The following is a 15446-nucleotide window of genomic DNA, read 5'->3' as shown; positions in this document are numbered from 1 at the left end:
CTGGTGCAGCCTCTGCTGGCAGAATTCTTACAGACCCCATGGAAAACTTAAAGCTGCCTTGCCTGGGAGTTCACTGTCCCTGGGGGCAAATGCTTCTCTCTGACTGTCTCCCCCTAGCAGTGCAAGATGGACATGGCACTTGAGGCCAGACTTTCAACTGAGCTGCTGCCTGGACTTATTGTTCATGCCCAGAATGTGCATGCACCTGATCTCTGCAGATATGGGTATCTGCCATCTGCATTTTAAATATTCCAGCATCTGAACATGAGCAAGTGTGAGAATTTGCACTCATCAAGCCCTTGGGTGAAGTGGGTTTTGCAGCTGAAACATCTGTCCTATATGCACAGGTATGAGAACCATTAAGGGCTTGCACCTACAAAGTACGTGTGCAATTTTGTGTATTCACAAGCAGAGCCCGGGAATGGAAATTCAAGCCATTTAAGTGGTTCCTTAAAGAATATTGTCTGCTGCAATATGTTCAGGACACAATTGTCCAAGCATCACATAATTATTAAATCCAAAGCCATTTTTTTTTCACAGTGTGCAAAATAGAAGTCCTCAGTGAGGATATAGTCATGCCAAGTTTCAGATGCCAAGTTTCAGATGCCAAGCTCCAGTAGTCTTTTATTGTAGCACTACTCAAGAGGTGTGGTTAGAATTATTTACAAAGGAAAATGAACATATTTTTACTGTCCTATAACTCAAAAATTGCCAAAGTTTTTGTCCAAACTTTCAGAAAATATAACAAATAAACCCTAAACCCCTTTATGATTACAGCATACACACAAATGTAAATAAAAAAACATAAAATACTCTTTCTGGATGTTGGAATGTAACACTACTTTATTTCTTAGAAATAACACACAAGAAACCAAAATCAAACAAAACAGGCTGCTCCCTAAGACAGAGGGACCCACCTTGCTTTAGGCTAGCTCTTTGAAGACTGACTGACTGGAGCCCCAGATCCCATGCTTCCCTACAGTGCAAGCAGGACCTGGAAACCCCTTCACTTAAAGTGATAGCTTGTAATTTTTAACACAATTTTCAATACACCCCAAATTCCATTGGTCCGAAAATAAGCATGGAAAATTTCATCCCCCAAAAAGCTTATGCTCCAATACGTCTGTTAGTCTATAAGGTGCCACAGGACTCTTTGTCGCTTTTTACAACCCCAAAAGTGAATGTTTTCAGTACTTATGTGTGTGAAAACAGAGGGTAATGGAATACTGTTAAGTATCTTCTCAACCAGTGCCTACTGTAGTGATGGCTCATTCCCTCAGGTGTTCCCAGCTGGTATCAGATGCAGCTAACAGAAGGATAAAATTAACTTCCATTGACTTTTATAGTAAGGCCACTTCATACAATATATGCGTGCTGGAATGGAGAATAACATGAACATTTATGTTGAGAGCTGAGATCAGAGCTATAAAATCATCCCGCCTCATTGGCTTAATGCACTGGCAATGTTTCATACCCATTGTATCCACCCTGTTGCTATGGGAGAAAGCAGTGAATCTGCACACGTAGGTAACCAAGTTTCAGCTGCGTGCAACACTGTGTGAAATTGAATGGTCTTCTACAGATGTAGCACATGCCATAAGCAACGAGGTGATCCATTGTGTGTCACTTCACACTCCGATTTGTGGCAGTTTTGCATCTAGGTGTCATTCCTTCCAGCTCTGTTGAATACCCTGAAAGTTGTCAGTAATGCTAACTAGCCATCAGTATCAGCAGGAGATGTCAGTAGCCATCCCTGAGATTCCCCCCACCCCTGCATCACCTCTCAAATGATCATAAATGTCTTGTAACAAATACATGTGGATTCTAAGCCACATGTATTGCCCTCTGTGAACTATCCTACTGTTAACTTAGGTACTGGTAGATTTAAAGAGACTCACGGCATAAACTTCCATTATTTAAAAATACTAAAAAAGACCCAACCTACCCTATCCTAGCAACTGCTTCAGTGATTTTTTAAAAAGGCATTTTAAGCAGCATGTAGGCATTTGGGCTCTTGGTTTGCTCCTTATTCCCACCATCCATACTGCACAGCTATGTAACAGCTGGGCTGACGCAGCGCCGTATGATGAAGACAAATGGACAAAAGGAAGGATGGGGGTAAAGAGAGGAGGAAGGTGAGATGAGGAGATGAGGATGCAGTTGGTTAGCTTTGTCCTGGGTGCATTTTAATGAAGTGTCTATTCTTTATTTTATAAGAAGTGAGCTGTAGCCCACGAAAGCTTATGCTGAAATAAATTTGTTAGTCTCTAAGGTGCCACAAGTACTCCTGTTCTTTTTGCGGATACAGACTAACACGGCTGCTACTTTGAAACCTAATTGTCAGTGACTCTCTCATAGGCTATCGCCTGCAATAGACAAAGGGGGAAATGTTGTAGTTACACAAAGCTTTTGTGTGGGGTGGGGAGGTGAGAGAATTTATATACAATAAAATAGTTTGTACTTCAAAGTCGTCGTTTCCTCTCAAGATGCCACGGAATTATCTGGCATATTCCCCACAGCTAGAATAGATGCATGCTGTTTTGCACAGCCCATGGGTCCCTTAAGGCTATATTTCAAATGAACATGAAAATGAATTTAGCAACTCATTTCTTGGCAAGGACTTCAAACGTTTGGTTTACTGGTACCCCTTCAGGGGTGGGGAGGAGGTGTGTGTGAGAGAGCGTTAACTTTCACAGCACAGAATGGTCTCCGGTCCACTGATGTGCGGAGCAGGAGCTCTGTAGTTCCTGTAGGTGACACAATACTTTTAAAATAAGGAAGCTGGACGAATTGGCAAGTAATTCGGTGGAGCTCTGACAGGGGCTAGATGATATTATTATCTGCTTTCAGAGAAGTCAGTGAGAAGAAAGCAATTATATCAGAGGGGGGAATTAAAAACCAGAGTGACTGGAGTCTGTATTGTGTTAACTCTCATTAACCAAATGGCGGCCTTTGAGACATCCAGAATGTTTGGGCAAAAAGGCAGAAGCAGTTTGGGCTTCATTCTGATCCCGCTCAGGCCAGTTTTGCGCTGGCGTAACGCCACTGACTGCCCGGCAGTTACTCCTCCTTCGCGCCCGTGTTCCCCAGTGGACATTCAGACTCTTTCTGTGGGCGGTTTGTTTTTTAAAGGACGGGTGGCTGGGCCTGAACAACGCTCAATTAAAACTGAAATCAATTCAGACAAAGTTCATGTGTTGCTTTCCCAGCCTCACTGAAATGTTGTTTTGTCCCCACTTGTGGCATCTCATGCAGCTGACTGTGAGAATCTTAACAGCCAATGGGAAAGCCAGCTGGCCTGAATTCAGCCTGCGTGACTAGTTTGACTGGTTTGTTAGGAAGGCCAGAAAGCTTGATCTAAATCCTGAATCGTTGAGTCGTTTGCTTTATATGCTGCTGTATAGGAAGGCGGCACGTATGAAGAGTCAGTGGCTCCAAGGGAGTTAGGCCTTGTCTACACTCCATAGGTTTTGCTGGTGTAGTTATGTCAGCAGAGCTCCATAGTGTAGACAGGGCATAGGCCAACACAAGGAGGATTTCCTGCCAGTGTAGGACCACTACCTCCCCGAATGACGTTAGCTATGCTGATGGCAGCACTCTTCTGTCAGAGTAGTTGCGTCTATGCTGGGAGTTTGACTTCATAGCTATGTCAGCTAGGGGGTGTGGTTTTTTCCCACTCTTGACCGACAGGTATGCCATCAAAACTTTGCAATGTAGACCTGGCCTTACTCCCAGTTTACATCAGTGTAAGGGAGAGGGGAACAAGGCCCTAATCTGTAGGGGGGAGGGATAGCTCAGTGTTTTGAGCATTGGCCTGCTAAACCTAGGGTTGTGAGTTCAATCCTTGAGGTGGCCATTTAGGGAATTGGGGTAAAAATCTGTCAGGAGATTGGACTAGATGACCTCCTGAGGTCCCTTCCAACCCTCATATTCTATGATTTCTGTGTATAGTAACAACTTTGTAAACTACATGACACACTCCAAGTTGTGGCATTAGGCACCCAAACAGCCACTAAAATTTTTGCACAAATGTATTTAACCTCCTTTTCATAAGGCTGAGAGAGGTATGGCAATTTCCTGCAATATCCTTGGGAAACCTTATTGAATTAAGTTTTAAGTGTGTTCTGGGTCCGTTGTATTGAATGAACGGTTTGTGTATTCTAATGGGTGAGATTGTATGTAAACTCTGTGAGGGGAGATGTGCTGTGAATCCTGGGAAGTGTTCTGAACTTCAAAGGACTGTACTGAACAAAGTACCAGAGGTGAATGGACTCTTGGGACAAACAGTATCAAGCTGTTTGCTTCGGGAGTCTCTAGGGAGAGGTGAATGCAAATCCCTCACCTCCTGGCTATGCAAAAACCAACCTTTTGAAGCTATGATCTGAGGATGGGACCACTGTCTGCTGATGATCTGTTCCCAGAGTCTCAATATCAAAGGTCCAACTGTATAAAAGAAAAACTAACTATGTATGGGGGTGATAGTTCGGAGCTAAGGCTGTTAAGAACTTGTAACCACAGATAAACCCAGTGGTGGGGTTTGAAGGAGTGACTCCTACCAGAGCCCTTGTTGGAGTTGGTGGGTGATTTCTGGGAAGCTAGTTAGCGTGCATGTAGGTTCTTTTATTGTTTTTAATGTTTTCTCTGTAATGTTTTCACCTTAAGAATAAATGTGCTTGCTTAGGAAGAGCTGTGTGGTAACTTGTAACTGCTGGCAATTACAGGAGCCTAGAGTGACTGCAGAGGGCAGATACGGGCACATGCGAAAATGTACTTTATTTTTAAGCTTTTTTTTTCTGTGTCCTTCAAAGTCCTTTCCTGTCTTACTGAGTGTTGCAGGTTATCTATTCTGCAAAGCCCACAGAGGCAGAATTCATTATTTACCCAGAGAAAACGCTCTCATTTAACATCTATACCTGTAAAGCTATCACTGTGTGGGGGTGGGGAGGTTGGTTAACTTGCAGATTTATTTATTTATTTTGGTCCCTATTAGGAAACGCCTACAGAGAATGCCTGGGAAACGGGACATGGGCTTCCAAGGCCAACTACTCTCAGTGCGAACCTATTTTGGATGAGAAGGTCTGTATCTCTCTTTCTCTCCATTTTTCCAAATGTTGTCATTTTTCTCAGTATACTGGAAAAGAAGGAGGGTCTTGTGGTTAAGGTGCTAGTCTGGGACTCAGGAAATTGGGATTCTATTTCTGGCTCTATCACAGGTCCCAGTGGGATCTTGGGCAAGTCATTTACTATATGTGTCAATTAAAAAGCGGGACGGGTATAGTAACACTCCCATTCTTTGGTTATGTCTGCACTGCAACCAGTGACGTGACTTCAGCACATGTAGAGGTCCTCAAGCCAGCTTGGATCATGCTCACTCAAATAACAGCACTGAAGCCACAGCAGCACTGAATAGCCGCTCAAGTACATACCCTGGGTCCTGGGTGGGTCCAGGGCCGTGCACAGGAATTTAAATTTGAATGTTTTTGGAGGGGCGCATTAAACACCCACAAAAGAAAGGTTCACGTGACACCCCTTCCCCTCTAATGGGGACACCCAGGAGCAGCTCCCCATGGCAGCAGCACTCTCCCTGTCTCTGCAGTCCAGGGAGGGAGGAAACAGCAGAGCTGCTGGCTGAGATCCTCCTCCCGACATCCTTACGGCTGCAGCCTCCTGCTTTTCCTTCCCTGCTGCTGCAGTCCCAGTGCTTCTGCCTGCTTTGCAGACCCCCTCTGAGGTGAGTGGGGGGGTGTGAAGGCAGAGGCAACGTGGGACTCCAGCAGGGGGTGAGGAGCTCAGCTTTCTCCCTCCCCGGGCTGCAGGGACACATGGAGATTTTGGGGCGGGGGGACCATGCCCCTGCTTGCCCCTCTCTCTGCACACCCCCTGGGTGGGTTTGTGCAGCCTGTGCTGCCACGGCTTCCCTGCTGTTGTTGCTCAAGCTAGCTAAGGAATGTCTACACGTGCAGTCCCTGCCCCAAAGAGCTTACAGTCTAAGTAGCCCAGTCTGTCTGGTAGCTCTTTGGGGCAGGGACTGCCTCTTACTCTGTGTTTGTACAGTCCCTAGCACAATGGGGACTGAATGTCGTTTGGGGCCAATAGCTGCTACTGTAATACTATTATTACTACTACTGTACTAATATATTCACTGCTGCCTGATGTGTTTTTACCACCTGGTCCCGCAGGGTAAATGGCATCTGTCGGTCCCAAGCATTCCCAATCCTCAACCTCATTTTATCATCAGCAGACACAGGGAGAACTGACAATAATGTAGTCCTGTAGCAGAATGGTTGGACTGCAGAGCCAGCACACCCTGTAATACACAAGAGCTTACGGAAATGTTATTCCTCTTTGTTAAATTCTACAGTCTCATTCAAGAAGGCTGGAAGCTTTGTGTGAAATTCTGTGTTCTCAGATTGGCAACCTCCCCTCGTAGATGAAAGGGAAGTTCACCCTTGCACAGAGCACAGGTACAACACCCATGTGCCAGTTTAATCCTTTCTATTCTCCTGTTTGTAAGTGGTACGTAGGCATTGTGCTAACCTCTGCCCAGGGGTGAATTTCACTCTAGAAGCACAGGGATTTACGGATATTTCTTTGTTTTTTCTCTCCTTTCCTGGAGAGATGCAAGACCCTTTACAAACATATGAAAGTCCCACCTGCCTGAGGAGTTTATAATCAAAATTAGCCCTCGTTCTAGCAAAGGAGGAGGGACAGGGAGGGAAGCACCAAAAATAGCTGGCTCGTGTTCAGAATTCGGTTGTTCATTCCGACTTTTTGCTTTAGTTTAATGTGACTTGTATGTTAAGGTGGATTAAGGGCAGGTGTGAAAGCAAGAATAGACGGCACAGGACTTTCCGTATTGCCAACCCCAAGTATTCAACATTCATGAGTCAGACAGAGCCCCCAAAATCCTGAGAGTGCCTTAGGGTATGTCTACACTACCTGCCGGATCAGCGGGCAGCGATCAATCCAGCGGGGGTTGATTTATCGCGTAGATGCAATAAATCAACCCCATAGCGCTCTCCCATCGACTCCTGTACTCCAGCGATGCGAGAGGCGCAGGCGGAGTCGATGGGGGAGCGGCAGCAGTCAACTCACTGTGGTGAAGACACCGCGGTAAGTCGATCTAAGTACGTCAACTTCAGTTACACAACTTCAGCTACGTAAATAATGTAACATAGATCGATCCCCTCCCCTAGTGTAGACCAGGAATTAGAAATCATGATTTGTTTAAAAACATAAATAATGGGCTGCTTTTCATTTCCCTTTTGGTTGGTTTCCAAGCTTTTAGAGTGCACTCAGGTCACGTTTTCGAGCTCTTCCCTGCAACCTTGCGGGCTAGAAACTAACATTTATTTTAAAAATGAACCCTGAGCTTCTCTCACATCCCATGACTCCGGGAGTTGCGGCCCGAAGAAAAGCACTGCATGTTGTGAGACCTAGTAACGCAGCAGAGAGGTGGTTAGTGGTGCAGTCACAACCCATGACTTTTGTAGATCTATCCTGAGACTGACTGGTGCACTGGACAGGGGAGACTGTTAGAGGTATCGAGGGTGGCTTAAGGAAAAATCAGTCACCAGTGGAAGGAGACCAGGGACTCATTAAGGGCTGGTCTACACTGGGGGGGAGATCAATCCAAGATACGCAACTTCAGCTACACGAATAGCGTAGCTGAAGTCGAAGTATCTTGGATCGAATTACCTGGGGTCCACACGGCGTGGGATCGACGGCCGTGGCTCCCCCATCGACTGCGCTACCACCGCTCGCTCTGGTGGAGTTCCGGAGTTGACGGTGAGTGCATTCGGGGATCAATATATCGCGTCTTAACGAGACGCGATATATCGATCCCGGATAAATCGATTGCTACCCGCCGAAACGGTGGGTAGTGAAGACGTACCCTGCGATTAAAAGAGTTAGAGCCTAGTGCACAGGGATAACTAATGTAGGTGGGAACTAATGTTCAGATGGAGGCAGGAACAGTCGTGTGCAAAGCCTTGAAGGTGATTTTAGCGCAAGAAATATGTTTCCTTTAATTTAGGTCAGGCAGGTGTGGTGCCCAAATAGTATCGTTTGCTGTTCCTGTCCAGGGAAACACATTCTAAACCCACTTCTCCTTTTTCTTGCATGACGTTGAACAGTTAACATCCTTGTAAAGGCAAATGCAGATGAGTTTTGTTTGCAGGGGTTGGATAGGTGTTGCCACTGCAGTAGGGGATTTTCTCCTTTGCTCTTTGCTTTAAAATCCTACAGCTATGATAATATGATAAAACTTCTTAAACCACCTATTTCTTCAGTATATGAAAGTTGTGATTCCCCCCCCCCCCCAAACCTTCTGTGTTTGCAAAAGCTTAAAAACTCATTTAGTAGATCCTTAAAGGGCAATGACAAACTTTACAAGTATTAAAGTTTATGAATATTCCTCAAATACCTAAGAATAAAACCTGGATTGATTTGTGAACAAATGTGTTCCCCACAGATTCCTTGTAATCTCCTTTTTGATTAAAAGTGAGATGCACCCACATGCATGCGCTATTGTTACTGAATAATCTTAATAGATGCCACAGATGGGCGAGTTGGTGCCAAGTGACCACATCCATCAATCTGGTTTTAATATAAAAAAGTCCCATTTTCAGGCCTGGATGTTATGCTTGGGAGCCTAAATCCTTATCTTCAAAGCAGGCTGGGCCCTGATTCCTCAAATGTGACTGGTGCACCAGGAACGGAACTGGAAACCTCAGAGCCAAAAAGCACAAGCTGCTACGCTTTTTGCTAAAGCTAGCTTCTAGCTGGGGCACTAACAGACACACGGGGGTGGGGGATGGCCTTTAGCACACACTCACAAGGGAGTTCCACAAACACACATGCTTAACTTTACTCTCACGAATAGTCCAGTTGAAGTGGGGCCCCTTATGTAAATGGGGATGGCTAGTGCATCATACTCTGGCCACTCAACTTCCAAGTTCCCCCTGAGTGATGGGCAGTGCCCCTCCCCCTGCACTGTTGGGTGACCAGGGGTCCTTATGATGACTGTTCGGTAGCATCCTGGGAAACTGATGTACAGTTTCAGCTCAGCAGGTTTGCGCCTCATGGAAACCTTCCCCGTAACTGGCCTGAAGTAACATTCTCGTTCGCCGGCCGTGCGAGAGTGCACAAGGCGCTGTAAAAGGGGGACTTTCTGTAGCTACACCTGCGCACAGGGCATGTCTGGTTTTGTTCTGCATAAGCTTGGTGGGCGACCATGTTCTGACATTGCTAAGAGAGAAGGGACGAGAAGTAGCTGCGTTAGGAGATAGAGCAGGAGCCAACAAATGTGCTTTTGTATCAAAATGGTACATGGGATGTCAAAGCCCCCAGGAGCCTAGAGGAATATTTTGGGAGAAAATACAGAAGCCTTGAGGTAGCATAGACAACTGGGCTCCTACTTTTCCTTTGTCTCACAGGTCAATTCGAACCAGCTCTTCAAGGGACTCTAGAAAATGTGTGTGTTGTGTGCAGTAAGACCAAGGCAGCAGACAGTGCCAGCACTAACAGTCAGGGCTCCTAGACATGATAGTTCAGTGCAGGTACGGGATGAAATCTAGACTGACCAGACACTCTGCAAAGGGGTTCAGTAGGGAATCTATTAGAGATACCTGTCCTTTCTGCAGGAACTGTCTGGGGACTCAACCAGCAGAAAATGAGACCCAGCTCAGGCTGGGGAGATGTGCTCGGTTAAGTGGAGCTATGATTACAGTCAGATGTTGAGTCATTGGCCAGGATGGTTTGGAGAGATTAGGGAATCAGACCCCAGCTGGGACAGGGAGAGTCTGTTGAAGGAAGAAAGGCATCTTGCGTTTGTTTGAACTCTGGCTGTAAAGAGACCATTTGGACCAGCCCTGTGAATCCAAGACACTGAATTGGTTTTCCTGCACCTGGTCCCAGTTTAACTGATAGAGGCTGACTCGAAACAATGTCGCTATATGTGCAGCACGACCACGTTATCAGTAATGATTGTCACTTTGTCATATCAGCCAATTGGTCCCATTCTAGTGTGTGTAGCGTGAGCTGTGCCTGTCTGGTAGGCATGGCTGCTATGACATGGCCATGTTATTCTGTATACCACATGACTCTTCATTCACTTGTTAGTGTTAGGAGCTGCCTCATGAGCTAGCAGCTGGATTTTATCCTGGTAACTTCAGCAGTGCAAAACTGACATCAACGACTTGAACTGAAGGCGTAATCTGTCTGGCAGCAGTAGTAGATTATTATCCTCTATGTGAATAAGACATGGGGAAGGGCGGAGTTGGGGCTGCAACATACAGTTTACCAATGTGTTACATTAGCAGAGGGGGTTTGGGGTGTAGGAGGGGGATCAGGGTATGTTGGCTGTAGGAAAAAATGTGTCAGCGTGTTGCAGCACTGGTGCTGTTGCTCCAGTTTCTACACGAGATGTGAACTCTGGCATAGGCGGACCATGGGTGGCTTTACCACCAAATCAGTCCAGTGTTTTATAGGCATTAATACCGTGCTTCTCTCTACGGGTTCTGAGTTTGCCTTGGGGAAAACCTGAGTCTGTTATTAGCATCACTGACAGCAAAGACTATCCTTTTTCCTCTCCGGTGCCAGTGTTTGAAAAAGGAGTTCATATTTTCAAAGTTTGTCTTCAAAACTGTAACACTGTTCAATATGTGCAAAGTTAAAATAATAGTCATGACGCAAATGAGATGAGTAATGTCTAATTTACAAGGTAAGCTCTTCTGGGCAGGAGGAAATATTATATTATTTCCAGAAAGTGCTTAGCACTCAAATGGCATTTAAGCAAAAAATAAAGACTGTAATGCATCGGATCAATATATTTTTACATGAATGATGTATGCGAACTGCCATTTGATGAGTTAGGTACAGTTCAAATTATAAGACATCCCCTCGCCCTTTGGTTATCTGGTGACATTGGTAAAATAAAGGTCATATTGTTCGATTCTTGTTTCTGTTCTTCCTCAGGGCTATTCAGAAATGGGCAGGTGAGAGTGAGAGTTTAAGGGATTTCAGAATGCACTTAACTCCCCTGCCACATATAACTTAGTTCTCTCAAAGGACAGCATATTATGCTATCTGCTGAAGACTCAGGTAGATTTGATCATGAAAATGTTGCCTGCAGGGCAGTCTTTCTAGGTAGCTGCTGCGGGGTGTGTGTCATTTTTCAGCCTTGAGAACGCTATTTACTTCAGCTGGTGGGAAAAATCATTCCTCAAAACCTGTATGTGACCACAAAGGATTTTTCAACTGAAATGAAAATTTTTGATGAAAATTTTCATTTTGGCCGAAGGGCGTTTTGATGGGACACTGAAATTGTTGGGTTTTGACAAACGAAAAAAATTGCTTTTCATTTTCTGAAGCTTCCTTTTCCTTTCTCTTTTTTTTTCTTTTGCCTTCCAGTGGGACCAAGTCTGGGGAGGGAAAAAACGATAGAAATGGGGGAGAAACTGAAAATTTTCCATTTAGTCAAAAAACTTACAAATTCAATGAAAAATTGGAACAAAAGGAAAATATTTCTCTTTATTTTAAGATTTTTCAATGGAAAATCCTTGCTGGTTTTCTACCAGTGCCAGTGTTCATTTTAATACTGCATTCCTGCCACCCACTAGCATGAAGTATGGGCTGCTTCTTTCTGACTACAGCTCACAGACAGGCAATCTTTTATGTATTTATTGTGAGAATTAATCAGTTAAACACAAAATTAATCCCATTTATTTCAATGGGCGTATTCACGTGCTTAAAACTAAACCTTTGTCTGCAGGATCAGGGTCTAGCTGATCTATTCTTACAATACCCTGTGACAGAGAGAAATGTACATTAAAGTTTGCCACAGAGTAAGTCACTGTCAAAATTGGGTGTAGAATTTGGGGGCTCCCAGCCCTGTGCTCAGATCACCAGATTCCAGCTCTTTATAAATTCAAATACAAGTTTGAAGGATCAGGCCCTTAGTTTGCACAGTGCTTCAATGACACAGAATATTATTTATTTTTATTTATTTTCATAAGAAAACTTTAACCATTAGAGTTAATATTAGGGAAACCAGCCTGACCTTAACACTGGCTACTGAACAAATAATATCTGGACATCTAACAAATGTTACCGTCTCGTTTCCTGTCGGAATCGTGAGAAGTTTGTCTTTCCAGAGTGTCCCATGCCTTTGACGCCATGGCTGGCTTTAAGGTGTGAAGATTTAAACAGTATAAGCCAGGTAATACTGAATCCTATTGAAATTCCACAGAAAAGTTCTATTTGGCCAGATCTATATGGAAAAAATTCCAAACTGAAACACATGTTGTGGTTAGAAGAACTGCTTGTTTATGTCTGGACAATATGATTGGCTCATCCATAAACTGTAGCCCTTGGGTTACTATAATAAGATCATCTTAAAATCAAGAAAAGTAATTATAGTTTCCTAAACTGATTAACTGTTCCTTAATGTCAGAGCTCCGAGATTCTGCTGATTTAATCATGTTATCTCTTTACCTCCAGAGGAAGTATGCACTCCATTACAAGATTGCTCTCTTCATAAACTACCTGGGGCACTGTATATCTATAGGAGCGCTTATTGTTGCCTTTATGCTTTTCTTGTGCTTGAGGTGAGTAATCTATTCATTTTTGGTTAATTTTCTTGGATGTGTGACTATCTCACGTTACTCAGTCCCTGTGATAGCATTCTCCGGATTGCGTATGGTGTTGAAAAACTATATAGATCCAATTCTTCTGACTGTGTATGGAGTTTCCACTGATTAGTGTCCATATAATATATCAGTGATGTGCTACTGCTCTGAGGGCTAAGAGCCCTATTGGTATTCAGAAGTGAAACGGAATGATTTAATGCTACAGCAGAGGACCTGTGACTGCAAAGAACACTTGATAAGGGAAGGATACGTGAGCTGGTATTTGAGTGGGTCACCTTGCAAATTGCTATGCAAATGCATGGAAATGAGGTGTGTTACATGCTAGCTGATGAGTAAGGTCCTGCTCCGAAGCCCACTGGGGTCGTTGGGAGTTTTTCCCTTGACGCCGGTGGGTTTTGGATCAGGCTTTACCTGTTCCATCGCCCCCGTTAGATGGGAGTGTTTGGGATTGTCATCCCCAGTGACCAGCCTGCAAAGAATAAACCTTGATCCTAATTGCAGCTTCCCCTGGCTCTCAGAGGAAGCACTGTATATTGGCGCTTGAGAGAGAGATGCAGGAGCCTGCCCGTGAGAAGGAAGGGAGCCTCCCACTCAGGGTCCTGGGACTGGACTAAGTCTCTGTTTTGGCCACATGTGTTGTCCTTTGATGAAAACCCTTGCTGGCACCATCCGTGTTCATTTCTGTTAAGTCCCTCCACCAGCCTAGCCAGCGTTCTGAATGGGTGGGCGCATAATCATCTGCACGTGGTCAGGAGCTGCATGTGCGAACTGGGCGGGAGCCAATGAACTCAGTGGAGTCTTTCCATTGACTTCAGTGGATCGAGCCCATCGTGGCAACTATCGACTTCCACCACCTTTTACGGTGCTCAGAAATTATCCTGCTCCCGTTGGAAATCCTTAGGAGTTCACCTAAATAGGGACTGTGCATAAACTGAATAAGGACCTTCGGATTTTTCTTCTGTGTAGGTTCTTATACCACCATCAGCACTGGGCAGCCAGGGCCCAGGACTAAGGGGAGGTGAATCACTGAAACCAGATACAAGCTCTCCTCTATGCTGGGAGCAGAAGTTACCACCGGGAGAGCAAGGCCTGGGGAGAGGATATGGGACTGCTGGGAGACAGGGCTGGCGCAACTCATTAGGCAACCTAAGCAGTCGCCTAGGGCACTACAATTTGGGGGGCGGCGACCGCGGCGGTAGTTCGGTGGCGGGACCGTCCTCCACCTCTGTGGGAGGCGGCATTTCGGGGCGGGACCTTCTGCCGCCACTCCTGCTGGGAGAACACATGTGTGAGGGGAGAAACAGTTGAAAATTACCACTGGTTAATTTTACATCATTGACTGTTTTCAACTGGGAGCCATAGTTGTGTGTGGCTTTTGTAGGGATTACATGATGGCCATGAAGGGTGTTTTTCATGAAGATGGCATGAGTTAACATTGCTGCAGAATGTGGCCCATCATGCTGCTGAGCCTACTCGAAGCTCTGCTCTTGGGTCACCCTACAAAGAGTAACAAATTTATCAACATCTGACCCATCATCTCCTCCTCCCCCTAAATTCTTTCATGGAACATCCATACTAGAATAGTGGAAGAAAAAAACATTATCGTCCAATATATCTGAGAGCTCTCCAAGAAGGGATCTGACATTTTAACTTTCCAGACTCTTTACTGTTTCTATATCACTAATCACCATGATGTCTGGGCACCTTGGTTAATTTATATCTAATAAAAGATGCAAATAATTCATTTTAACTACATTCCCTCTCTGAATCTAAATCTTTTATAAATGCCTAAGTAAATAAGGAAGCCGCAATTAGATAATTCTTCATAAATGTATAATTTGCCTAGCTTCTAATATAGAAGTAACCTAGTTGCTCTCTTCTAAATTAGTTTTTTGCCTTGTAAATCTTGAATTCAAGCCTGAAGCCCAGCAGTCAACTTCAGAGTTTTGTATTAAAAACTATTGCAGTTTTTTAGTGGTTTCTGTTCTAGATAGGCTCTCATACCATGTTCATCACCATAGTATCTGCTACCTTTATAGATGCCATGAATTAATATATTACCTAATACTAAAGTGCTTTAAAATGATCATCTAATGTTCCGTACAGCACACATCCGGGTCATTTTAGTATCAAAAGTCCCTACGAACATTACACCAGATCCTTAGCTGGTGTAAATCAGCATAAGCTCCATTGATCTCAGAGGAGCTGCCCTCACAGCAGCTGAGGATCTGGTCCATTGTCCGTGATCCAGATTCCTGTTGCACAGTTCTTTTTTGGACCCAAAAATATTTCACACATTTTCCCTGAAAATTTATTCTACAAGCAAAACAACGGGGCTTTTTTCTATTATTTTTTTTTTTATTATTATTCTGGATGTATGAGGACACTGATTCAGTAGGGAAAATAAAGGAATTCAGAATATTCTCTCATAAAATAAGCAGGACTAAATGCTACAAGCAGTAGTAGAACCAGACCTGGTCATTTCTAGCTATCTTCCTCTTCTCCCCTTCCCCCTCCCACCACATGTCCTTAGCTTTGTGACATGCCTGCTCCCAAGCCACAGTTGCCATGGAAGGAAGGCTCCAATGGATGGGGAGTACGCTGTGGAGCTCCATCTTCTCACCCCCAGTCTGTCAGCTTTTCCTTTGCTCTGGCAGGGCAGGTAGAAGGGAGCATCAGGACCAAAGCTAGTAGTGGCTTACAAGTCATTACCACCTAATGACTCTTTAATGGCCTGTGTGAAATAGGGCTGTGGGCTGTCAGTTGAGTACTCAGTGAACCAGATGTCCCTATCAG

At 44.6% G+C, this 15446-nt stretch overlaps 1 protein-coding gene across 5 annotated transcripts in view; it reads left to right on the top strand.

The window, feature by feature from the left end:
• The window catches only part of CRHR2 (corticotropin releasing hormone receptor 2), a 272679-nt gene that overhangs the window by 167988 nt on the left and 89245 nt on the right, over positions 1-15446 (top strand). For all 5 annotated transcript variants that reach the window (XM_054016597.1, XM_054016598.1, XM_054016600.1 and 2 more), the window contains 2 exons: positions 4991-5076; positions 12502-12608. In XM_054016597.1, the coding sequence (XP_053872572.1) occupies positions 4991-5076; positions 12502-12608 (193 nt within the window). The remainder of the gene's footprint in view (positions 1-4990; positions 5077-12501; positions 12609-15446) is intronic.

The sequence above is a fragment of the Malaclemys terrapin genome, chromosome 2 (genome assembly GCF_027887155.1).
Source record: "Malaclemys terrapin pileata isolate rMalTer1 chromosome 2, rMalTer1.hap1, whole genome shotgun sequence".
Classification (NCBI taxonomy): Eukaryota; Metazoa; Chordata; order Testudines; family Emydidae; genus Malaclemys; species Malaclemys terrapin.
Note: the sequence above shows the minus strand (reverse complement) of the source record. Positions and strands in the feature narration are given on the sequence as shown.